Source organism: Polyodon spathula, chromosome 14, assembly GCF_017654505.1.
Source record: "Polyodon spathula isolate WHYD16114869_AA chromosome 14, ASM1765450v1, whole genome shotgun sequence".
In the NCBI taxonomy this organism is placed as follows: Eukaryota; Metazoa; Chordata; class Actinopteri; order Acipenseriformes; family Polyodontidae; genus Polyodon; species Polyodon spathula.
The window spans coordinates 11,766,462-11,793,069 of NC_054547.1; the positions used below are offsets into that span (position 1 = coordinate 11,766,462).

Here is a 26,608-nt window from a genome sequence, read left to right on the forward strand (position 1 = left end):
AGGGTGGGATATTTCCATTGTTGTGGTGAAGCGGTAATGCAATAGCGTTGAATACATTGTAATGAGTCATTTGGAGTGGGCTACTGAAAACCCGCGGCAGGTGTTCATACCGTCTCGTCACTGATAATTTTGAGGTATTCTGACTATTGACACAATTAATTGGTTGTTGAATTATAATAATGCCATTATAGTTTCCTACACTATAAATAAACACGTCAAAACAAAGACACATGTTTACTTCTGCTGTTGACAGTGTGTTTGCTGAACTGTTGAGAGAGAGAGAGAGAGAGAGAGAGAGAGAGAGAGAGAGAGAGAGAGAGAGAGAGAGAGAGAGAGAGAGAGAGAGAGAGAGAGAGAGAGACTTCCCCCAGAATCAACAGTCTAATTTCTAGATTTGTTATGTTGTCCCGTTTCAACAAGTAAGGAGACAGTCTAGCGTTCACATTTTCCATTGCCTATTTAAACATTAAAAACCCAAACCGATTTTTCTATATACAGCAGCTGCTTAATTTAAAACCGGTTCCTATTGCATGGGCGGATTATTACCGAAGGCGGTGCTCCTCAGTTTGAGGAACTTTGTGACATATTGTGGAGATAGAGAGAGCGCCCACAGTAAACACTAAGCAAGCCTCTCTCCACCAGTCAGTAACTGCGAGAGTCACATATGAGGTGATGTACATCGACAAGATTCTTGAAGCAATTAGAACGACCAGAGCAGTAATTAATTTCTGAGAGACAACTAGCGGGTTTTTATTACACAATGGGAGCTTCTTCTTCCAGCCTTCTGGATGAAAATAAATGCAAGTACATAAGGGGTAAGTAATATAGCTGAGTTCATTGTACGCTATTGAAATATGTACTATTTCCAGAAACGCATCCACCTGTCAGTAACTGAATACTAGTATTTTGTTGTCATTCACTGATTGATTATTGTATTATCGATTTTGATCTGAGAATATCAGAAATACATTTTAACTTGTTGAATCACAGAATGACTAGTGTAATAATTCCTGAGGAGTTTTCTTCTGTATTATGTCCATTTCACAGAAAGAGAAAAAACAAAATTGACACAAACAAATAAATTTTGTGGGCATATGTTGTCATTATTTACAGCTAGAAAGTTCTCATTTTTTTTAAGTTTAGTGTATAGTTAGAGTGAAGTTTTGGATTTGTTTTCTGTATAAATTGAAGCGGTCTTTGCTTGTTCTGTGAAAGTTGGCACATAAGATTACAACAGGTTGGCATGGTTTTGCAGCTGTAAAGAAGTTTCTTGAGTGTCTGGCCAGAAGCAACTAAGACATGCGCTAATATTGAAACACTATTTTATCAAGAGGCTGATGTTTCGTATCCACAATATCCATGACACATTACAAAAAGTATGTTTGTTTTATTTAGTTGGGGTTCATTTGGTTTGTATGCATGACTATAGTCTGGATTGGTTTTAGCCTGATATCATCCTATTTAATTTGAAAACAATTAGGTTTAAGTATAACCCAAATAATAATTTCACCCTTTTAATACAGTGCAGTCATGTGGTAGCGTACATATACAGCCCACAATCTCACTGCCAGTAGAAATAGCAGAAAAACAACCATGACTATCGTATCCAGTAGTATAAATCTTTTTTTTTTTTTATCCATTGCTTGTTGAAGTGTTCAACAAGATATCTGATATCTTTTGGGAGGGTTGTCAATAGAAAAAATCTGTCTTAAATAAGAACACATTGCTTCTCTGACAGGCAGGGGGCAGTATATCTGAAAGAGTTGCTAAGGCATATATATGATCACAGTCCTGTGCTTTGAAACCCCATAAGAAGCAATCTATCCAGAAAATCTAAGATGAAGTCTGGCAAGTTGAGATATTTGACTGATATGTCCAGCAAAGGAAAAAATTACTTCCCATCTTCCTTGTCCTGTACCACTCGTTGTGTGGCTGTTGGTTGTAATAGCCCATGTTGGAAGAGTCACACTGCCAATAAATAAATTAATTAAAACCATACAATTCAAATAAAATTTAGACATAGTGCTTGTGATCATATATCTGGATGTAGTTTATAAATGCATATGTCAGCAAACCCCAAATAAAAGACAGAACCAGAGCCACTGAGATTAATAAAAAATAAAAATAAAAAATAAAACTTGTTGTTGGAGTCTGTTAGAAATTATATTTAGAACAAAATGCAGCATGTCCTATATCAGTTTCTCAAAATATATCTATTACCAAGAGAAGAGAACTTTTAGACACTCCAGCGTGCTGATGCTATTAAACAGTTTTCTGACTGTGGTCTTATCATTAGTGCCATGAACAGCGTTGCTAGAAAAGAAAACCATTTAATTTTCTTGTGAATATCTCTTAATGGGTTACAGAATACCCAGGAGCATTTACGAGAAATGCATTACTTTACCATTGCTGTGTCTTGTTGTATATCTTGCAAAAGTGTATATTTTGAACACAATTCTGTTTGTTTTGATATCTTTATTCACACTTTATGGGTTCTAACTCACTAAGGCTCTGACTGAATTTTTTTTTTAGTTTTATACCCCAGCTGATTTATGACCCTGATGAATAAAAAATATGTTCTAAAACAGATTTAAAGGATCGATGCTATACAGGGTACAGCAAAGGCAATGCGCTTCTCATAGACACTGCAAGGTGTGCTCTAACCCATTACAATATTTGAAGGCCAATCAAAACCATAACTTGTTGTATATACAATATATTAAATATGGGACCATTGTATTCATGAAGCCACAGTTTGCTCCCTTTTTATGTCTTTTAAATGTTTACTGGATTCTGGCATAGCCATACATTTTTCAAATCATCAGCCTGTAAGTTAATGTATGTTATAAAAAAAAATGAAATGAATCACTATACTATTAATACACTCTCAGCATCCTGTTGGTCTGGTAATGCTTTTCAACCCTTGGTCTGCATGCTAACTCGAGTTTAGTTCAAATATAACCTAGCTTCTTTAGTGAAGTGTAGCTAGCACAGGTTTGCTGCTAATTAAGCCTAGAAACATAATTGATATACAAAGGATGGAGAGTGTGTGGTAAGTGGATGGTATGTTGATGTCACCGCATTGATAATAACTGACAATATTATGTAGGCTGCAGGGAAGGACCTGTAGTGGTAGTCTTTGAATCTTGTTGTCTGTCAGCCAGATCCTTAACCCGACTGATTTCCACACAGCAGCAGCACAAAATATGTGTTCATGGAAGGACAGCCAGGAGGAAACCACTGCTCTCTAAAAAAAAAACATTGCTGCCTGTCTGAAGTTTGCCAAAGAGCACATAGACGATCCACAAGACTTCTAGAACAATGCTCTCTGGACAGACGAGTCAAAGGTAGAACTTTTTGGCCTCAATGAGAAATGTTGTTTGGCAAAAACCAAACACTGCGTTCGAACAGAAGAACTTCATCCCAACCATCAAGCATGGTGATGGGAGTGTGATGGTTTGGGGCTGCTTTGCTGCCTCTGGACCTGGACGGCCTGCCATCATTGACACAACCATGAATTCTGCATTGTATCAGAAGATTCTAGAGGAGAATGCCAGGCCATCCGTCCATGAGCTGAAGCTGAACTGAGGTCCTCAGAGATTTCTTTTGATCGTGGCATGATATGTTTCCACACCTGTATGGTGAAGACCTAACTCACAAAGTTTCTGATCTTTATATATGGTGGGGCCTCCAAAACTCACCCCTGAAGATCTACCTAATTATTTAAACACCTGATTCTAATTATCTCCTTAACTGAGCTGATAAAACCAGGGGTTCACTTACTTTTTCACATACCCTGAATCTTAATTACTCATTGTTTGTCTAATTCATACATCATTTTGTTTCAAAAGACATGGAATTGGTTAATATAAACCCTATTGGATATTTAAGAAAAGACTGGTTTTGATTTAAGGCTATCATGGTAAAACTATGGAATTTCCATAATTATCATTGGGGTTCACAAACTTTTTTTCAGCACTGTGTATATATATATATATATATATGATGCTTTCAATAATCCTTTTTTTCTGATTCTGTTACCATGTTCAGATCTGCACCAGCTGACTGTTTGGATTTGCCAAGCTGTTTCATTACCATTTTCTTCCACTGCAAAGCTATATAATTAGTTCTGGGCTGAATGTCAAACTGAACTCTATCCCCATTTGGACGCTATTCCTGTTGGCATATTAAATTTAATCAGCCTTGCACTTATATTTTGTGGAACCAAAGGGAGCATTTTTGTGAAACCATTGTAAGGTGAAGGGTTGATCTGTCACTTTCATATTCAGGGAACGAACTGCACTCTTCACACAGCAGGAACTTTATTACAGTGACAAATTCTAACACTAGCTTTGCTCAGACAAGGTGTCTTCTTGTCATAATCTCCAAAATGTATAGCTGCTGGCAACCCAGTACCAGTGTTTAACAAATGCACTGGCCTTTTCCAGCAGGAGTTGATTTTTGGCAAAGTATAGAGTACAAGAAGAACAAGAGATGACGAATTTAAAAAATGCATTCAGTTGTGTCTATGAGAATGAGAGATACCAAACACAGAGACTACACTAGATAATGGTTAAATACTGTTATGAATGCCAAGACATTCAAGGCAGTCTCCTACTTTTTAATGCAACTTCAGAGTTTGTCAAGACAGGATGAGTGCATAGGTGTAACCCAATAAAAAACACTCAGCCTCAACACTGAACACTCAAAAAACTGTTTACAGAAGAAGCAAACAGACACACCCTTCTGTAATCCGCTTCTTAAAAGTATCTGAAATGTGGAATTAATCAGGCCAATATACTAAATGATTCCTTCACTGAATGATGTCATGTTCGCTGTAATTTGAGCTTGATCACAAGGCACAGGCTAACATACACACAGAGATTGGGTAGGACTTACTTTACAAAAGAGATTCCACAGCATTTGATTAAGATTTATAAATGCAGAACATTAAGCTGCAATTTAGAATCACTGCTGTTACTATACTTCTGTTTCATTGCAGTATTAAATCTGTACTGCACCTAGACTCTATTAACTGCAATAGTTTGTTTCCATGGCAACTGAAATACATAAAAGCAGTGATCTCATGTATTCAGGAAGGGTTCAGCCCCATTATTTTGGCAGAAAACTAAAATATGTTTAACTGTGTAGCAGATAGCAGAACTGCATTTCTTGCTTGTGAAGGGTCATGTGGAATGCTGGCAGGCTCTGTAATGGAGTAACGGAGTCTTTCTCCACATGTCAGTGTCTGCCAAGGAGCATGTATTCTAGTCATATCCTGGTTGATTCTACTTTCCGTTGCAATGTTGCTTTCCTTCAAGCAGAAAAGTCACTGCAGCCTCTGATATTATACATACTGGTAGCCTGTCACGAATCAAAACTATACATGCAACCCAATTTAGTCCAACATTTAAAGAGAGATTTGGGGGCTCCTGATTCACTCAACACAGTCATCAATGGCCTGTCAAATGTTTGTATTCTCGCCATATAAAATGATCAGGTGAGAATTTGGCAGCAAGCATCGAAGGGTTTAAAGACTGGAAATAAGTATTTAGCATTACCAGTAAACCTGAAGTCTGCAGAGCAACAGATACATACACCAATACTAACTTCTGTCAATGTTGATGTTAGGCTGCCATGCTTAATAATCTAAGTTCAAATATGGTTATTATCTAAATACATCTTCAATGCAATGGCTCTACAGCAGCCATATGGTACAAACCATTACTAGAATAGTACAACATGCCAAGTTCCCATTTTCAGATTTTGACACACCAGTGGTATGAACCAATACACACTAATAAACTGTTGTAGTGCCATGCTCAGTATCAGACCCATGTGCAACATTTGTTCCATTGTGCGGTAATGCAGGGGTCTACTGATGGTTCAGTTGTTAGATATTATACATTTATATTATATTCTTTTTGCAGCATTTCCCTTTTTCTTTTGGGGGAAAATCTTTTCAAAAAAGAACCAAAAATTAAATGAAAACTGCTTCTGAACTGAAGCCTCAGACAGCCGTGAGCGGTGAACCAAGGCCAGTTTGATGGGACCCATGAGCTCCCTGAGAGGGAGATACAGCTGCAAAGCAGAGGGGAGGAGGCAGAATCAAACCACTCCAGATATGGGTTGCAATATCCAGCATCACATTTCAGTGCTGTTTCGTTTCCTGAGATATCATTGTTGAGTGCTCTTTACATCACTGACATCATTTATTGTGGCCAGTGTAAGGAATATCAGTTCCTGGACAATGTCCTACCATGACATCACACAAATGTCCTACCATGACATAATGGAATGTGTTTTTGTCAGTTGTTATCTCATCTCTATCTCAGTATTAGGCCGAGATGCCAAAAAAAACCCATTACTTTCATGTTAATTCAATCCATATTTCATGGAGAGCGGAAAATCAGTTACACGCAATAATTATGATAGCTTAGTGGCTTAATGTGCTCTGTAAAGGATAACCCCGAAACTGAAGTATCTTTGAATGTATTGCATTGCTGGAGGAAACTGAACTCGGCGTTAGTGCAGACCAACAGGGAAGTGACTGTGCGCTTCAGCATTGCTGTGTCTGTAGATTCTATAGTCCCACTTTTAAAGGAATTGAGAGAGAGAGACTACAGAGGGAGCCAGGTTAGAGAAATACAGTTTGGGAATGCTAATTTATTTTCCAGACTGGAAATTTGCAAAACATATTCATTTTCCAAATCCAGCCTAAGCCTTGGATCCTAACCCTGTCACGCCCGAATCTGTGTCTGGGGGACAGATTTATTTAGTCATGTTTTCAGTAAACAGTTCTATTGCCTGCTACTTTCCCTTAGACACAGCATCTTGTTCACAGGGCTAGCGTGCTGACAAGAAAACAAGCAACACTGCTGGAAATTCTAACAGCTGCTGGTTAGCATGTGACTAGCAGCAGTTAAAAAACAAAAATGTATTAGTTTTTTGTTAATTACCCTGCTGGGCTATGATTTCCATTACATGAGAGTAGGTGTTAAAACTTTGTGCTGATATTGGGCTCAGCTCTCGCCACGATAAGCACCAACTAAGACATAGCTTCTTTTACTATGATCCATCTGCGTTTCCTTCCATCTGATGAAGTAGATATCCTTCTGCCTGGTGTTGATGGCTGAAGTGTAATGCTGGCTCCAGGGATCAGTCTATTTTGCCTCCCTGGTGCATCAACACACACAATGGCTGCAATGCTTGGATATGCCACAGTGCTGCCTCCCTAACGCATCACCATGACAACTGTCTGGACTGAGCTGAGTAGGGTACTTCTCTGGGGTCTTCAAGTGGGCACTGCCAATCCTTGATGTTTCGTCTACTAACCCACGACACCTTAAGAGGGTTTTGACAGTGATTCTGGTGTTCCAGCATCACCCACCTCAGCTTACTTACCTTCCTTTACATCACCGTTTTTTCTTTTTTTTCTACTGTGTTTGAGGTCCCCAACCAGAATCTTTTCATTTCAACCAGAGCCAGTTGCTGCTGCTTCAGATAAGTTCTTCACTATGCGTCGCAACTCTTGACCACTGAATCTGATGTATCTGAGAAACCGGGATTTGGAGTGTGCCACAAATCCTCGGCAATCCACCTCCACTGGGTAAACCCAGACTCTCCATCCTCGCTGCTCCGCTTCAGCAGCTAGTTGAGTGTACCAAAGTTTCTTCCTTTCATACGCCTCATCCACAGCATCCTCACATGGCACTTTTAACTATGAGGTGAACAAGGCATGCTGATCCAGCCCACAAGACAATATCAGGTCGAAGGTTAGTGGTGGCAATCTCAGATGGAAATAAGTCGTTGTCTAACATCTGCCAGCATTTTTCCAGTCTCTAGCAGCTTCCAGTTGTCCTAGATGAGTTTTGGTTTTAATACCTTTTCTTGGAGGTTGCTCCCCTGGGTGGAGGAAAGTTGTTCTTCGTGTGTCATTGTGGCAGAATGTGCGTAGCGGTGGTGTAAATAAAGAGACTCCAGTCCAGTTTCTGTGCCTGGGTTTTTATTTCCTTCCCCAGGTCAGTGAAAGCACACTCGAGAAAATAATAATAATAATAAACAACAAGGAAGCCGGGATACACAACGATGTGTAATCTGACAACACAGTGTAACGGGGTTGCAGTCCCAAACAATAAATAAACAAACTAAAACAATCTGTCTTCCCCTGTAATCCGAGCCACGGGAAAAACACACGCTCACGTGAACCCAGCACTTCCGGGTAGTTGCTCCTCCGACGTATTTCCCAGAGCGCCCCGTCAGTGCTCTAGAATGTAAAAACAAGATGGGTTAGCAGGTCCACAATAAAAATGAACTTTCTTTCTTTCTTTCTTTCTTTCTTTCTTTCTTTCTTTCTTTCTTTCTTTCTTTCTTTCTCTTTGTACCTTGCCAGAAGGAACAGAACCATGGGCCACACCCCTATTTGTACGCTCCGTCCCATCCCGATTGGTCAGCGAGGGCTTCCCGACCGGGTCGATGACGCTGCGCACCGCGGCTCCGCCCCCTTTCCAGGTGGCAAACTTCCACCTCCCCTAGGGGTGACTGCTTCTCTTCCCTAACGTCCTCACCGGTCGGAAGGGAGATTTAAAACAAGAATCCATTCTCTCTTTGTCACAGTCATATATTGCTCGTATCGGTGGCAACCTGTTGGTCACGCTGCGCTTATCTTCCAATGCTAAGGCCAAACATCGTAACACCTGGTCATGACGCCAAGTAAACCATCCTTGGCTAAGACCCACCTTATATCCTGTCAAAATGAGTCTTTAATGTAGCTGGTGATGAACACAAAGGACACCATGGATTCTCTCCTACACATAGATTAAGGTTCTGTGGTGATGAGAGAACTTCATATGTTGATCTGATGAGGAAACTGATCCTGCTCTGTTCCATTGTCCATAGATCTCGGCAGCCAATCTTGCATTGTTCCACACTCTCCCATCTTGTCCATTTTCTCTGCTTGGCCTGGAAAACTGCCTTTATGCACCTCATCCTCTCCTGCTTTTGCACCTCATTGATACCAGCTTCCTCCATTGAGTTGAGGCTGCTTTGTGCCATGTAGGAGGAACTGACCTGAGACAAAGACGTCCTCTTCCATGCTGTACCCCATTATATCATTGATATGAGGGGCAGCCTTTGCATCTTCCACAGCTTCCTTTGCTGCCCACTTTCTTCCAGTTTTCAACACAGGTGCTGTCTCCCTCACACATTTGTCGTGTGACTGTACCAATGTCATTTCCAATCAAACCTTGGTGCACTTAAACTCCTCGGCTAGAGCTGAGGAAGCTACAGTATCCCTTTACCATACAGTCCCACTCTGCTGAGGCAGTGTGGAACTCCTAACCATTTCCTGATGTATGAACTGATTAACTCTTCAACCAACTCAACCAAAATGGTGAGTTTTTTCCCCTTCATTTTACAGCATCATTTCCACTTTTTTGTTTTATTTGAAATGTTTAAAGTTACTTTGCAGTTTTCATTTGCTTCTTCAACTACAAAAAGGCACAAGTAAACTGTTATTACTTTATGAAAATATGTTGATAAAATGCGGTGTCTTTATGTACTATTTATTCAAGGATAAAACAAAACAACATTTAATTAATTCACGGAGGTAAAGTAAGGCCTACACAATGTATTCTCTACTCCTTGGATATTTTTCTACTTTAACATGTTACATATTGCAACGTCTTGCTGCAAAATAAAGTATAATTACAATACTGTAATGTGGTTAGTTTTATTTTTCGAAAGGAATTCATATTTTGCTTGCATGCCTAAAACCAACACATGTAAGTCTGCTTGTCTGCTATGTCAAAGTTCTTTGTATTGCTTTTTAACTGTATATAGTCTCTGTAAGGAACAGGAGAGTCCCCGCTGTGCCTGCATGTCTAGTCTGGGAAAAGCCCTTCAAATGCCGACTATCTTATTTTCAAGAGGTCTGCACACTGAATTGGAAAGCTTTTATAAAACAAAATAATTAAACATCTAAGTATATCATTTTGTAATACAGCATTTTATTGTTTGTGTGTGTTTTAAAAGACATGCTCGATTTGAACTTGTAGAATGTGCCATTGAACTTAGAGAGCAGTACAATGCATTTGCAAAGATTAGGCACTAAATGCATGCAATCTACTTGCAGTAGTGTATTCAAAAGATACTGTACAGTAAGATAGCATTCTTGTATGAAACACAGTTTAACCAATGACTTCAAACAAAATAGCATTGCACGCTTATCTCATACACATTTTCCTGTGGTCATCTACAAATTCTAATTTTGTTTTTCTCTTTTGTCACAATCATTCTGTGTACGCACACTCGCTGCTAAACAGTATTGAGACAGTTTTAGCTGTTACCAGTAAACAATTTAAATGCGGTGCTGTGTCTTAAAATGTGTACCAAAGTTTAATACAAAGTGCAGGTTCACACACATTAAGATCACTCTATTTGCCTTGCCTGCAGGTAAGTGTCAGTATTGAACCAGTGGAATTCTCCAGGTTGCGTCCATACCTACACTGTAGGGGGTAACCATTTTATTTGAGTTTAACACTACACTACGGTAACGTCCTTCTTTCTCAGCCTGTTGGCCCTGCCCTGCCAATGAGACACACAGTAATGCCATTAATGCTCTCACAGTGCTGGAATGTTGGACAGGAAAAAGCAGTCTTAATCCTAGCATTCCTGCATTTCAGCTTGAATAACAAATTCTTTATTTATTCTTTTTTTTGTAAGAAAAAGCTGGGCCTATATTGAACTATAAACTGCACAGTGTTCCTCAGTTCCACCTCAGCTATAAAACTGGGTTAAAGCAGCAGAAACAAGATGCTAGGATTACTTCTTGCTGGATAGGAAGTGAATAAGGTGTTAATTTGAGGGGGGGGGGGGGCATCTTCGATGAGTTGAGAAAAGGTGCCAGGTTTCCAGACTGGGAGTCAAGGCCACTCAACAAATTTAGTGACAACCAATATATGAAGTCTTTGGACTGCACTCCTAGAACCCTTTGTATTCTCTAAACCTTGCTTTATTAGTTGTTACCTTCCTATTTCTGGCTCTGTTATTTTGCTCGTGTACTGCTGAGTGTCCTTTTAGCAGCTGCCTGCTTATGGGACTGCTGCAGGAGGGGGTATAACTGTGTTACAAACTACACACCCAATATTAGATCAACAGTCTGAATGTGGTGGTATGGACATCCCGGGGAAAACGCGGCTGGATAAAATATGGTGGATTATCTTCCAGCCATAATGTCGATAAATAATTCACACCATGTATTCAAATTCACATTCTTCATTTTGGACTTTTCCAAAACTGAAACGCTTCCTTTGTGTTCAATTTTCAGATTTCAGATTTCCTGACAGAGGAGACTTTAGCCCAGGTAGACTGCCATTAGATTCCAGATAGCCCAGAGTATTTCAGCATCGGCAATTCAGTGTTTTGTGTGGATTTGACAAGAGCCCAGAAGGAACAGAGAACAAGAGGAAATTCTTCTTTTATTTTCCACAGTGTCAGTAGAACTAATTCCTCTTTGCTTTGTGGTGCTTGGTGTTGGTTTTGTTGAGTTTGTTTTTAAGTATTGTAATAAAAAATGGGCAAACATTGTGTTGTTTATTATAAAAGGCACTGATTCTATGGTGTGCCAGTTAAAAAAAAAAAAACCCAAAACAGGACAAACATTTCAAAACGCCCTCCGTGAAGACAGATGGAATATTAGGAATAATCGTAAGAAGAAAAAATGAATTATAATATTTTAAAGTTTTTCTAATATAAATAATATGCACATACTATATTTTGCTAATATATTGTATGCAACAAACTCAAATATTGTTTTTTGTTTTTTGTGTCGACATACAGTACTGGTAATAATTAGCCTATACATTTCTGGAAGCAGAATATTCCATCATTCATTGTTTTTCCTGTGCTCAGATTGGCTTGCAGATGAGATAAGGTACTTTATAAAAAAAAAAAAAAAAAAAAAAGAAATAAACTTGCTTACCAGATAATTGATTGATGTGATTGATCATTTAAACAATAATGGTAATATACTGTACATATTGATAAATGTATAAATGATACAGTATAACATTGTGAAGAATAACAATATTATACTAATAATAATAAATAATAATAATAATAATAATATAATAATAATAATAATAATTTATTTTGTATAGCATCTTTCATTAAAAGAAATCCTATGTGCTTTACATTGAAAAAAAGACACAAATACATTAAAATGAATACTGTAAATATAAATAAAACAATACAATAAAAACTATACAGTGCAGTAATCCAGTGTATAGAAATGGTTCTTGAGGCATGATTTACTTGAAGCTATACATGCTGTTGTGCCTGTATTTAGTTGGTGAGGTTGAACTTAGATGTTAATGTATGTATTTATAGCCTAGTCTGTCATATAAGCTGCATGAAAAATTTCGTATCAAAGAGGGTTACTGTTGCCAGGAAGCAACCAGTAAACACGTTAGGACAGCTTGCAGCTTAAACACCAGTGTTACAACCATCAAGGTTGCATTGGAAGACACATTCTTGGATATTAAGCTAGTTTGAACCACATGGCTCTTTTCAAAGTAGCATTTTCAGATGAGAGAAGGGTTCAATTAGCTTAATGTCAAGCACCAATTCAAGGGTAAAACATTTAACTAATTCGCTCATCAAAAAAAAACTGTCAGAAGGATGTTCTCTAAATTCAAGCCTTGTTTTTTTGTGGTTTCAAGGGATATGACTCAGCCTTCATTGTTATATGTTTTAATGATTACTGGTCAAGAAAGGCTGGCCCGCAAATGTTTAAATTGCTGTTTAAATTCTTGCCATATATTTCCTTACGGATTGTATATACCAGTTGTTGGTAAAATATTTCAAGGGTATGAGTAATCTCAACATAGAGTTTGGAGGGCTAATTAGCAGAGCTGTGAAGCAAGTGCTAAGCATCACTGCACAGACAGTTTGGAGCACAGCTTAGTTCTCCAGACAGCAAGCCAAATTTCATATCCTGAATTCCACTATGAAAAGGAAAATGTAACGTGGAGAAAACAGTCAGTTGGACGCTTGAAGATTTGCTATTTTGTAAACAGTGACTAGGGTTGTCAATTGTGGTCTCGGAATGCTGTGTTCCACTAGTGTTGTCAATAAACTTGTGGCTTCTCTGAGCTAAAATTTCCATGCTAATTCTGAGTAGTGTGTGTGTGCAACTCCCTTTCACTTTATGGAATCCAACAGTCATTGAAAAACTACATATAAACATATTTTCAATCTGCTGGATCATACCAAACCAAAACAGAATTACACCAACAGCTAGCCTGTCATTAAGTTGTTTTTTTTGTCAAGACATTTTCAGTATAAATGAAACTTACAGGTTCCATTCCTTTACTTCTAGGACGAGCCGAAGCAGAGTTGAAGAACTTCAGCCCTCACTACAGGCGTCAGTACGCAGTGGCATTCTTCAGGCAGCTACGTGATGAGGTGGAGCAGCACAGGACAGTCCAGACACAACTCCTGAAACACAGGGTAAGAGGCAGGACCTTTTTATTCTTACTCCAGTTAAACGTTTTAGACCTGCTAGCCAGCACTCGAGAATGATTAACTTCAGTGAGGACAGAGACAACCTACGGCACTACAAACCTCAGCTTGGGGATTACATGGTGGGAGGCAGGGTAGAAGACTGGTGTGTGATGGTCCTGTGTTTCCCTGTAGCAGCATACAGAACCAGGGAAGGTTCTGCATGAAGAGGTGATGACCCATTACTCTGCTGAACTGAAGAAATGGAAGGAGCGCTACGTGCTGGTGCGAGCTGACTACAGCGTGGAGAGCCACGAAAACTATGATGTGAGTTGAGTCAGTGCTTTGCTTGGTGGCTATGAGGCCAGTTTGAACTATTCTTTGCCATCCACTCAACTGAGTAGTCTAACCACTATACCATTTCACTATAAATAAAATCACTAGAATACAACAGGGTTTGATTAAAATAATTTTCATCAAAATATAATTTCAGAACTCAGAAATGTTTGCAAAAATAATCGATTAACAATGTTATAACAATCTCCCCAGACCTTTCTGAATGGAGCAAGCCCGAAGGTCAGGCTGGTTCCAGTAGGAGGCACTGTGCTGATGTCTGAGGATCAGTACACTGCATTGGCAGACAGGTTCTTCCCTGACCCAAGTGGTGAGTGCATCAGAAAGTTAATTGACAAGGTCTGCACAAAAATCACAATACCATTTATACATTAAAAAAAAAAAAAAACACTGGTTTGTATTTGAGGCTTGGAATAAACATGAACTTCTCACATCTGGACACTGTAGGCCAGGTTATATGCCCGGTAACGCCCATTGCTTACTTCAGAAAGTAACCACTGTCTTGTCCACGCCTATCTATGATGTGAGGTATGTATTACCGCAGATGGCCGCCCATGTCATTTCCAAAGAAAGGACAATTTTTTTCTTCCTCTAGTGGTTTTTTATGCCACTACCTTGGAAGTTGAAAATAATCAAAATAGTCAGAACGGTAGCGGGCGGGAAGCAGAGGATAGAAGCAGAGACCAGGAATGGGCTTCTTGGTACCAAAAAATAACAGTAAGAATACTTGGTCCTACCAAATGAGTGTGCAACCAAAGCACACACATACAACTAAATAGCACAAACCATGCCTCTTTAGCATATGATTAAAAACTATATTGGGAAGCTGTACTGTAAAAATAAAATGTGGAATTGAAACCCCTAAAATATGTTTCCTTGAATGGGAAACTGTCAGAAAAAATGTAATTGCTGAACCTGGAGATGTGTTACTAGTTATCTGGCTAGTTTGGCTACAAAAGTTTAATTTTCTGAGTACAGTAAATGCTTGGTTAATCAAAGCTCAAATCAAATGGACTTTAACTATTGAATTTCTGTCTTTTGCTTCTTGTCTCTCTGACTGGAATGTCACCCTTTTAGCTAATGTTCAGTGGTGTCTCAGGGAGATATGCATGGAAGTGAAACAGTAACGCTTCGATATGTTTGTGTTTCTCATCCCAGGTGTGAGTGAGGAGAACGCTCCTCCCATGGTCTCCATGCCTGATCAGTTTCCTGTGTACCTGTGGCAGCCCTACCAGAAACACAGCTACTTCTGCTTCCACAGCGCAGATTCTCAGAAGAGTTTTGCAGCTGCACTCGGAGACTGCATCAGACACCAAAATCACGGTACAAAGGGCTGGAAATTCACAGCGGCTAATTCCAAAGAAATACAAGCAAGAAAATCTAAAAACAAATAAATGGGTTAGATTTCTCCTCACAAACCATCATCCATTCGGTTTAATCCACTTAAATAATTGTACTGATCATGAACTTTCTTGGAAATACAAGCTTGAAAACTACAAAAAAAACTTCACTCTTGCTTATTTTAAATCGATTACTTCTGAAAAAGTTAGCATAACCTCAACAAAATATTCGTATTATATCAGACAGAGCTCAATAAATCTGTGAAGGGTGACAATGCAGCTCCCTTGTAAAAGCTCAAAATCAAGAATATCTGAGGTGCCATTTGCAATTGCAGTGCAAATCTGGATCATGACTAATTTCCTACTTTATGCGCTGCCACTCTAATGCAGGGCTGATGTAAACCACAGTCTCAGGACTGTAAAGAAGGTGCTTGTGGGCTGTAGAACAGTGGCACTAGCAGACAGTAGCAGTGGCGATTTGATCTTTAAAAACATCAGGATGCTGTAGGAGGAGTTCGTATTGCATACATGTTCCATTCCTGAAAGCGAACCTCAGGCACAAAATAGACTGGCGTGCAGTATGCTGCTTCATAATCTTTTGGATTTCTTTATGGGGAATGATGTTGGGGAAAGAGTAACCTTTGTAAAAAGCTTTAAATTTATTTATTATGTAGTATCCATAATTTACTTTTCCAATCAATAGATGGAAAAACCCCAAGAACTTTGTGATAAATTGGAAAATTGTTAAGATGACTGATTGTAACTAAAAGTCTTACAATTTCTTTACTTAAAATTGTCTTTATTTGCTAGTATGCTTAGATTTATTTGATGGTACTCACAAATAAAGACAATTTTAGGTTAAAACAGAATACAATTGCGCTGCAAGCGAGCATTTAAAGGCATCTCCATTCGTGGTTTTAGATCTTTTAACCTCATCTTACCTCACTGAGGGCAGGACAGGACAGAATCTGTAATGGCAGTGTATCACACAAAACACTCCCCTCCCCCCTTAACCTCGGCGATTGGCTGCAGCCAGTCTAAGAGATCCCGGTGATGACACCAATGTAACAGGTGGAGGCTGGGCGCTAACCGAAGATCCCGTGCACCAAATGTCTTAACCACAATGCAAAAGTGGCTCCTCTGCATTTGTGGTTTTAGAGCTTTCAACCTAATCTCAACCAACCAAAGAGTGTCTACAGAATACGTAACGGCAGTGTATCACACAACACTGCCTTGTTATGTGTGTATTAAAAAATAGTGCACCACTTTTAAAACTTCCCTGTTTCAAGTCAAGCCATTACTCAGCAGCCTGATTTACAATGCATTTAGCTATTCTAGACATTCATTTCACTCATATCATAGCTTTAACATTAGTGTGTCTATTAATCTTAATACTGGCAAATGATTAAAATAGCAGTGAAATTATTTATCACAGACTTGATCTGAAACTGACTGACAATCAGCAAATGTGACAATTAGTATAATTTACTAAGACATCGAGTTATTGTAGTTCTTGTTACTCTAAATACAATCAAAACGTGAGGCCTGTATCCTGTGTGGAAATGACTTAATCATCTTTTTTTTTGTCAGTTGGTGGTTAGGTGTCAAAAATATATCCACTGCTTGCTGTGAAATTGTTTTTAAAAGCCAAAGCAAAAGGGAAAGATGAAAATATGCCGCTGTCTGAAATTGTAACAGTCCTGCACGTTCTAAACAGACCTCCAGAGTAACACCAAGAAAAATACTAGAGTTTGGCAAATTCAAACATATTCATCTCTGGCACTAATTGCCCCTCATAATTACATTCTGGTATATTAGCACGTGCAAATGAGGAGTTTTTAAACCTGCATTTGGAAACCACGTCATTAATGTTATTTAAAATAGAATGCTTTAAACATTTATAACTAAAATACCTAAATATAAAAGGGGGAAGCACACAACCTATGGCTGTGACCGGGTTTAATTGAAAGTATTTAAGGATGGTGTAATATCTTAAAGTATGCTTTACTTCCACCTCAAAAAGCTGCATGGTAGCATGCTTACAATGTTATTTGTCATTCCAACAAGAACTCAAAGCTCAGTTTTCTATTCTAGACTACCAGAAGAAGACAAAGTACGAGGTTCAGGCCTTCATAGAGGCTGTGCAGTTCTACAGGCAAGAGAAAGGCCACTATGGGTCCTGGGAAATGTTGATTGGCAAGGATGTCCAGGTGGGCTATTGTTATTCTCTCAGCAGCATTGCTTGAAAAATATATATAATAAATTCAGTACAAGGGAAAAATATGATTGTTTTAAAAAATAAATAAATGAAAATGAGATACCTGGAGGGTCTGCTGGCAGGGAAAGCGTTCCAATATTTTTGAGGTAGTACTGTACTGGAAATCAACCACTGGCAGTAGGTTGGTAGCAATCGGTATTCATTTTAAGCTACACAGTTAAGTGTCCACATCTGGCTCTTTATCTGTATTTTGTATATGAAGGATTAATAAAACAAACACATAAGTATGACAGGATAAAGAGGTCTCTGATGTACATGCTGGCACCCAATTTATACACAAGTTGCACTTGTGTGCGGGAAACTGCCTCAGCCCACAGGAAACTAATTCATTAGTATAACCTTCTGTTTAAATTAACACCTCAGTGTGATGCTCAGCGTCATGGTAACAAAGAAGAGGAAACATGCACAAGTGATGTAAAGGGCTGCTTTATATTCATATATAGAAAATATTTAGACCTATCAAAACTGTCTGGGGCAGCCAATTTACACAATGATTCAACTGTGTAATCAATAACGTTTACGTCAGATATTTCTAAAATCGTACCTGTGTAATATCATAGTCTCTATATTTGTTTCTGTTTAGATTATTTGCCATGCTTCCAGCAAAGCTTGCCATATCTCCGTCTGTCAAATGCAATAATGAATGTGAACAATACATCTGTATGGGTTAGATTGGATGGGGGTTTTTACAAGACCTGGGGCTTGGATGGAGCTGAGTTTGAAGAGTCTGCTTCTTTTCTGCAGATTCTGAGTAACCTGATAATGGAGGAGGTGCTGCCCTCTCTTCAGACAGAGCTGCTGCCCAAGATGAAGGGAAAGAAGAACGACCGGAAGAGAGCCTGGTTTGCTGTATGTTGGGCATGGTTGACCTTACAAAAAAATAAATAAATAAACGACACATGTATTTTAAACTTCTACTTATAGGGCTGGAGAACAAGCAACTTTACAGTGAGATTTAGCCAGGTTGATCATCACTGTAGCTCAGCAGTTTTCCAGGTGTAGTACGTCTGGCACCCACCCTGTTTCTGCTTTGCTGCAGATCGTAGAAGACGCCTACAATGTGATCAAGTACCAGGTTTCCACTGGGTTAGTGGCTCTAGTAGAAGAGTGCAGAGCGGCAACTAAGCAGCAGGAGGGACTCATTCGATCCGACATGGATCAGATCATCAACTCCAAGAACTTCCTCGCAGGAAAGCTGAACGGTGAGTGTCGGAGTGTTGCTTTCTCTGGGGAATGTTTATGGAAAAGTTTCAAGTGGACTGTGCCTCGTTCTATACATTGTATATACAGCTCCCAGCCATAGCTTTGGGTAATAATAAATATTACAGAACAAAAGAAACGGCATGTTTTGTCTGTGTGGCAGTTTTCCACGAAATGCAGGATGTGTCCTTTGACGCCTCTAACTCCACCTTAAAATTAAACATTGTATATAAATAAACTTTTCACTGTTTATTTATTGTTGAACTCCTCAACAGGCTTTTAAAAGGACTAGTAGAGATCTTATTCAACACTAAATGAAATAATAAATCAAGACACACTTACCCACTTCCACTTGCCTGTTTTTTTCTGTCCCATTGGAGCGTAGCCACAGTTTCACAGCCTGCAGTGAAGTACTGCATGGAGAACATCCAGCCCTACCTGTCTTCTATACTGGAGGAGCTGATGGGACCCATCAGTTCTGGGTTCAGTGAGGTCCGTTTCCTCTTTGAAACAGAGGTTAATAAAATAAGCAAGGACTACCAAGAGAGCAGCAGCATCGACAAGCTGAAGAAGGTACTGGCTTGGTATGAGAAATGATAACCCCATTTTCTGATCTATTTGATACCTTCAACACGAATTGCCTTTAAAAACACTGATCCCAACATCCTCATTTCTACTCGGTTCAGGACAGATAGGTTTAAGCGTTTAATCTACAGACCCTGTGTTTGCATTCTTTCTTAACAGCCTTTGCTATCAGCCAGCAATGTGTATTTTCTAACCACTGGCTAATTTGCCATGCCCCCCATATGCAGGGCCTGACCGAGCTGGGGGACCTGCCCTTCACCTCCCTGAAGATGCAGCCCTGCTACAGAAAGGTGGATGTCCTCCGTGAGCAGCTACAGGAGCTGAGGAACCGCTTCAAATTCTCCAACACTGACCGCCTTGTACAGATCACGCAGAATCACATGCAGCAGGTAGGTCTGACTCCAATAGTAATGCCTAGTATTTACATGCAGTAGGCCATTCAGTAGTGACATACCTGAAGGTACATGGCATACAGCTTTAGGGATGGGTCACAACCAAAACGGAATTTAATGCAGTTTGAGATTAGATGAATTGGGGAGCTAAACCGTTCTTGAACATTATCAGCCTGACCCCCCCCTTTCCCCCACCTCCTTTTGGATATATAAAAAAAAATACTTTCTCCCTGTGTAACATAGTAAAGAGGATCAAATTAACCACTGTTTATATTTAGACTAGCAGATTAACTTTTACTGATGAGAAAGAATCCTTGAATTTCTTAATCCCCAGTGCCCTCTTGTGGTCATATTAAATTTTGCTTCAACAAGTTTTGTGTTTAATTTCAGATTATGGACAATGTAGTGCACACATTTGAGCAACTATTGTCCAGTTCTCTGCGAGGGGGCCCATCCCAAATCTGTTCAGCCATTGAGAAGGTCAAGCAGAGAGTGCTAAAGGTAAGTTGGTCCTGATTTTCCTTTTTCCCTTATTAAACTGTTACCCCTTCATTTAAATTAAGTTAAATTCTCCAGTTTAACAGACATGCAATATGAAAGTAAATGTTATTTAAGAGTAAAAGATACATATAACGCGTGTGTAATTACTTACATTTTTAGCATGCCTTATCATTACAGCACTGTGTAAAACATGAGGTCGAGGTTTCAGTACTGCAGGTTGAGAACACGAAGCATTATTCAGATATTACAAAATCCACCCCTTGTTATGGACAGGAACTACCCAATATGGGTCAAACAAACCTGAGTTTGTCTAGTATTAAAAATATACTTCTGTTTTGATTTTCTATCACAGACCCTGGTGTACATATTCCCCGTCTAAATACGTGCCTGATTCTATTTTCATGATCTCAACATTTCCAGTTTAAAAAAAGGCAATCTACATCGAATGTTTTAATTTACACATAACCTGCACATATTTCACATATCATTGAAATATGTGATCAAACAGCTGGTGTCCAATTTCTTTTGATTTCTGAACACAAATTCAGAGGCTCCGAATGTATGTGTTTAACACAGACGCAAACGAAAGGTCAGAGAAAAAGCAGTGAAAAAAAGGAGTAAGACTGTGGATTGATTATGAATAGAAGGGTTCATTGTGCAGACTGCATGGGAAGCAGCTGTCTTTATGACCTGTCTCTCTAATGCTTGCTATCTGTCCAACAGCAATATGACTATGACAGCAGCACGCTTAGGAAGATGCTTTTCCAGGAGGCTCTAGTGGAAATTACCATGCCGACAATACAGAAAAGCCTGGCTTCCAGCTGTAAACCAGTAAGTGATTTAATAGTCACCCCATATCTATTTTATAGCTAACACTAAAGAAAATCAAGTTGAACAGGAGCTATTGTTTATTTGAATTTTTTAAATCAAATAAGAACACATTGTTTCCAGATCCTCTGCTAGGTTATTTTTATCAGTGACTATATATTGGGAGAAGTCTGCAGATGGGCTAACACGACTTCCTCCAAATTTGCTTGGGTATATTAATAAGACATATTGAATGGAAAAAGAAAGATCAAATCAATCAAGTTTTAGAAAAACACGTTTCAGAAACACTAACATGTATTACCTGCATTGTGGTAGAACTCCTATGTGAAAATGTTTTTTTTTTCTTTTTTTGTTTTTGTGATTCTTTCCAGGAACTCCAGAAGTTTGAACAGTACATATTTGCTGATTACACTGACTTTATTCAAGTGGAAAACGTCTATGAAGAAATGATACTTCAGATTCTACTGAGTGAGGTTGACAAAGGTAAGAAGCATACAACCATCTGTAAACTAATCATCCTTGTCAACTAGTTAATAATGCTCCATAGAGATTTGCTCATTACCTGTTGGATTATATATTGAATATTACAAAACGTTGTCCTTGTTTTTGTTGTACGCAGTGGTGAAAGATGCTGCAAACATGAAGAAGCACAACTTGTTTGTGGATAGCATTGATTTCCCTTGTGAAAGCCAATCCAGCCTGACAGATAGCAGAACTCCGCCAGGATCGATTCCAGCAAGCCCGGCGAAGAATGTGGTTCCCCCTATTGAAGATGCTAATCCTCAGGCTCAGGGAAACGGGGTCCCAGCAAGACAAGACCAGCCTTCAAAACCACAGCCAGCTTTACCTGAGTCTCCAGAGAGTATAATGCCAGCCAAGAATGAGCAGCAGGAACCTAGCGCAGTTGGCATTGACCCTAGCATAACAATTAACGCAGAGTCTCTAACACTCAACATGGCATCACTCGACCTTGCTAATGAAGTAGAAGAGGAGAAAACACAGGAAAATGCCATCCACAAGGAGATTCAAGCTCCAGACAACCTAAAGGAAATCAGAGACCTTATAACCATAGTGATACCAGAAGATCCAGGTGACTGGGAACTTGATTCACACGTTGACCTCTTGGAACAGGTTTTTGAAGAAGCAGCTCAGAACCTTGCAGAGTGACAAGCCCGAGAACAATGAGGCAGGAGAGGAAAGTGGCATGGCTTTAGAGAAATGAGACAAAGATTATCAATGAAGGATGGGATAGTCTTTAGTGCATTTACACATACTATTATAGTACATACTACCAACACCATTAATCACTCTCACTGCTGCTATATTTACCAAGAATGTTACCTTTTGGGTGGACTGAACAGCTGATTTTGAAATAGTTGATGTAGTTGGTAGAACCTTGCACCTCTGAAACAATATTACAGTACTGTGTATATAGATCAGTATCTCCACACACTCCAGACAGTTTACACCCAAGGTTTATTGGCAGGCTGTTTTTATTAAGCTTGTTGCAACAGTTTATTCAGACCTAAAGAAAAACTGACATATATTTATTGTCATGTCTGTTCTGAGTGTATTTATTAACCAACTGGGAATTCATGCAGTGAGAGTACTTATTTTTGTAAGTGTTTCGTGCCCACAAATAGTAGTCCACTGCCAAGAACTATGTTTTAATTTCTACAATGGTTTAACATTCTGATATCTTAATACCCTGATTTTATTTATCAGAAAGCGCATTTCATTAACACAATACTATTTTTTTTTTTTTTTTTTTTTTTTTTTATCTCAGCATGGATTGATTATGCATATCTAAAGTATAAACAACATAGCAAGTAAGGAATACAACTAAGTATTATTAACCAATTATATTTCCCCTAACTGGAATACTATTATTACATATCAATGAATATTTTTTTTTGCTTTCTCACTTTCTCCAGTGATAACATCTTTAGATTTTGTTCTATTCATAACACAGACGTATGTTCACAATACTGCCACTGTTTACTGGTCATTCAATATCGCCATTTTTAGTATTAGAAAAAATGATGAAAGACAGTTTCGCAGTTCCTGACATTCTTACTGGCATGAAATTCAAACTATAACAACAACTAAGCAATTGCAGGACAATCTGGCCCTAATGTGTCTTCAGAATAAGGGGCCAATGCTGAACTCATATTCAAATTTCTTCATCAGTGTCAACCAAAATGACAGCTTATGATGACCTGCAAAGCGACTGAGAATTGTCAAGTCCTTAGAAAGGCATCACATATTTTAAAACAGGAAGATGTCCTTCTATGGGTCAAAGCATGGAGTCAGAATTGAATACCTGTGCCATAAATTGCAGGATCCCTGGAAGAATTAATATAGTGGCTTATTCATCACCAACTAAACTATAGGATGTTTTTGCCTCATAGAGTTAACGCTGCCGGCATTTACAAGCACAAGTCATGACAGTTTTTCCTCACTGCGTGTTTGCTGTAATTTTCAGGAAATGCGTTGCTATGGAGTTCTGATTTAGGAAAAAAAGGGGAGGGGATATTTAAATGGCCGTGTCTGCTTACTACTAAGCATGAAAAGAACGACTCTGAATATCGCGAGAAGAGCTTCCTGCGTTACTGTGAAGATAAAAAAAATTTAACAATAGAAATTAATTCAAGTGTTGTCGCACACATGCTGAATTATGCCACGCATTAGCTACTTGTTTGTCTGGTTACCTTTCCAATACACACATACACATACAAAATTATATAAAATATAATTTCTACTAAGTACAAGTTTTACTACTTAGAATGTATATTTGTGTGTGTATTTGTGGAACATCTAAAAGTTAAATTTCATTAACACTAGAACTGCCTTTTACAATATGTTTTTTTATTTTGAATATAACCTACAATATTCTATGTTATATATCACACAAACAAGCCTGTTGTTATCTCCACTGAACCTAGCAGCCATCAATTACTTTGTTTTGTACAAGAAAAACACCGGGGAAAATATCAGGAGAGATTTCATCTTGAAGCTAGCCACAGCACTTCAGCAAAAAATCAGAAAACTGCAGTGACACAAACACACACACACACACACACACACACACACACACACACACACACACACACACACACACACACACACGAGAGAAATCATGTTACTTTCGTTTTAGATTAAAAACTACTTTTGTTTTTACAGTTTTGTATGTACATAAACCTGTTTACACACTAGTTTCTTTTGAAATGTTTATTTTATTAGTTTTTCATTTTTTGAAGTAGTGCTTTATATGTGGTAAGTTAGAAAATAAACTTTTACGTTTAATTGTTCATTTAAATAAGAACATAAGAAAGTTAACAAACGAGAGGAGGCCATTCGGTCCATCTTGCTCGTTTGGTTGTTAGTAGCTTATTGATCCCAGAATCTCATCAAGCAGCTTCTTGAAGGATCCCAGGGTATCAGCTTCAACATTACTGGGGAGTTGATTCCAGACCCTCACGATTCTCTATGTAAAAAAGTGCCTCCTTTTTTCTGTTCTGAATGCCCCTTTGTCTAATCTCCATCTCTGACCCCTGGTCCTTGTTTCTTTTTTCAGGTCGGAAAAGTCCCTTGGGTCGACATTGTCAAAACCTTTTAGAATTTTGAATGCTTGAATTAGGTCGCTGCGTAGTCTTCTTTGTTCAAGACTGAACAGATTCAATTCTTTTAGCCTGTCTGCATATGACATGCCTTTTAAACCCAGAATAATTCTGGTCGCTCTTCTTTGCACACTTTCTAGAGCAGCAATATCCTTTTTGTAGCGAGGTGATCAGAACTGAACACAATATTCAAGATGAGGTCCTTCTAATGCACTGCAGTTTTAACATTACTTCCCTTGCTTTAAATCACTTTTCACAATGTATCCGAGCATCTTGTTGGCCTTTTTTTTATAGCTTCCCCATTGTCTAGATGAACACATTTCTGAGTCAACAAAAACTCCTATGTCTTTTTCATAGAGTCCTTTAATTTCAGTATCTCCCATATGATATTTATAATGCACATTTTTATTTCCTGCGTGCAGTACCTTACACTTTTCTCTATTAAATATCATTTGCCATGTGTCTGCCCAGTTCTGAATCTTGTCTAGATCATTTTGAATAACCTTTGCTGCTGCAACAGTGTTTGCCACGCCACCTATTTTTGTGTCGTCTGCGAATTTAACAAGTTTGCTTACTATACCAGAATCTAAATCATTAATGTAGATTAGGAATAGCAGAGGACCTAATACTGATCCCTGCGGTACTCCACTGGTTACCTTGCTCCATTCTGAGGTTTCTCCTCTAATCAGTACTTTCTGTTTTCTACATGTTAACCACTCCTTAATCCATGTACATGTATTTCCTTGAATCCCTACTGCGTTCAGTTTGAGAATTAATCTTTTATGCGGGACTTTGTCAAAAGCTTTCTGGAAATCTAAATAAGCAGGTTAGTTAGACACAATCTCCCTTTTCTAAAACCACATTGACTGTCTCCCAGGATACTGTTACCATATAGGTAATTTTCCATTTTGTATCTAATTAGTTTCCATAAGTTTGCATATAATAGAAGTCAGGTTTATTGTTCTGTAGTTAGCTGGATCAGTTTTGTTTCCCTTTTTTTTTTAAATTAAAACTGGACAGGAACTGGTTGACATGTGGGGCATGTTGTCCGTATCCTCCTTTGTAAAAACTTGTGAAAAGTAATCATTTAATATATTTGCTATTTTTTTTCTTCATCTATGATTTTGTCATTTGTATCTTTGCCATTTAACCTACTCTTTGAATGTTCTCTTGCTGTTGTGATGCTGCGTTTCGGCTGTGCAGATGTTTGATACGATGTGCTTGAATAAAACTTTTGAGTTGAATCCGGCAGTTTGTCTTTCATTTTAATACGATGATGTTTAAAATGTACCGTGATAATGATGCAAGTATAACTGCGATGGCTCTAGAGTTAAAGTAGTCCATAAATGTACATTTTGTGTGTGTGTATATATGTTTTGTACGGCCTTTCTACTGAAGATTACGTGAGATTAAATCAGAAGAACTGGATCATGACTGCTGAAATCTCGTGAGCCACAAGCACGATTCCTGCTCCGGTTTACATGAGTTTTTACAGCTATTTTTATTGTGAGAAAGCGATTGACCCTGCCCTTAAAGCCACACTGCCAAAAGGACATCCTTTTACTGTTTCACTATGTATTTGCGTGACAACGTCACACAGTCATGACCGTAGATTTTAGATTTTCACATGCATGTAAACCCAGCCACTATCAACCCCATGTGTAGGACTTCAAAGTGAAAACTTTGGGATTAATGTACATTATTGGTTGTTTTTTTGTCATTTCTAAATATTGTGTATCAGTTACGGAAGTTTAAGGTGATCTCTTTATTCCTTAAAATAAAGATTTGAAAAAAATCTGTATTACTGTGTATTTTCCACTTAGATGTACTCAATGCTTTAGTTTTCAATAAATGGGCAAACTTACTAATGCTGTATATTTAAATGAAATATAGAGCATTACTAAATTAGTAACATACACTTCTGTTCTTTCTTCAATATTTTATAATGCAAACATAAATGCATGTATGGACCAGATACTATATGTAGTTTTGAATTAAAATCAACAGAAA

The 26,608-nt window shown here is 38.5% G+C and overlaps 1 protein-coding gene across 1 annotated transcript; it reads left to right on the forward strand.

Annotated features, from left to right (window-relative positions):
* Positions 1 to 397: 397 nt before the first annotated feature.
* LOC121326470 (protein Niban 1-like) lies at positions 398 to 22,574 on the forward strand. The gene is made up of 14 exons (XM_041269744.1): positions 398 to 815; positions 13,379 to 13,509; positions 13,696 to 13,827; positions 14,050 to 14,164; positions 15,013 to 15,177; positions 17,289 to 17,404; positions 18,217 to 18,321; positions 18,512 to 18,674; positions 19,058 to 19,245; positions 19,485 to 19,646; positions 20,040 to 20,150; positions 20,874 to 20,981; positions 21,350 to 21,461; positions 21,598 to 22,574. Exons 1-14 carry the CDS (start codon positions 761 to 763, stop codon positions 22,143 to 22,145), a joined length of 2,211 nt encoding a protein of 736 aa, XP_041125678.1. The 5' UTR covers positions 398 to 760; the 3' UTR covers positions 22,146 to 22,574.
* The last annotated feature ends 4,034 nt before the right edge of the window (positions 22,575 to 26,608 follow it).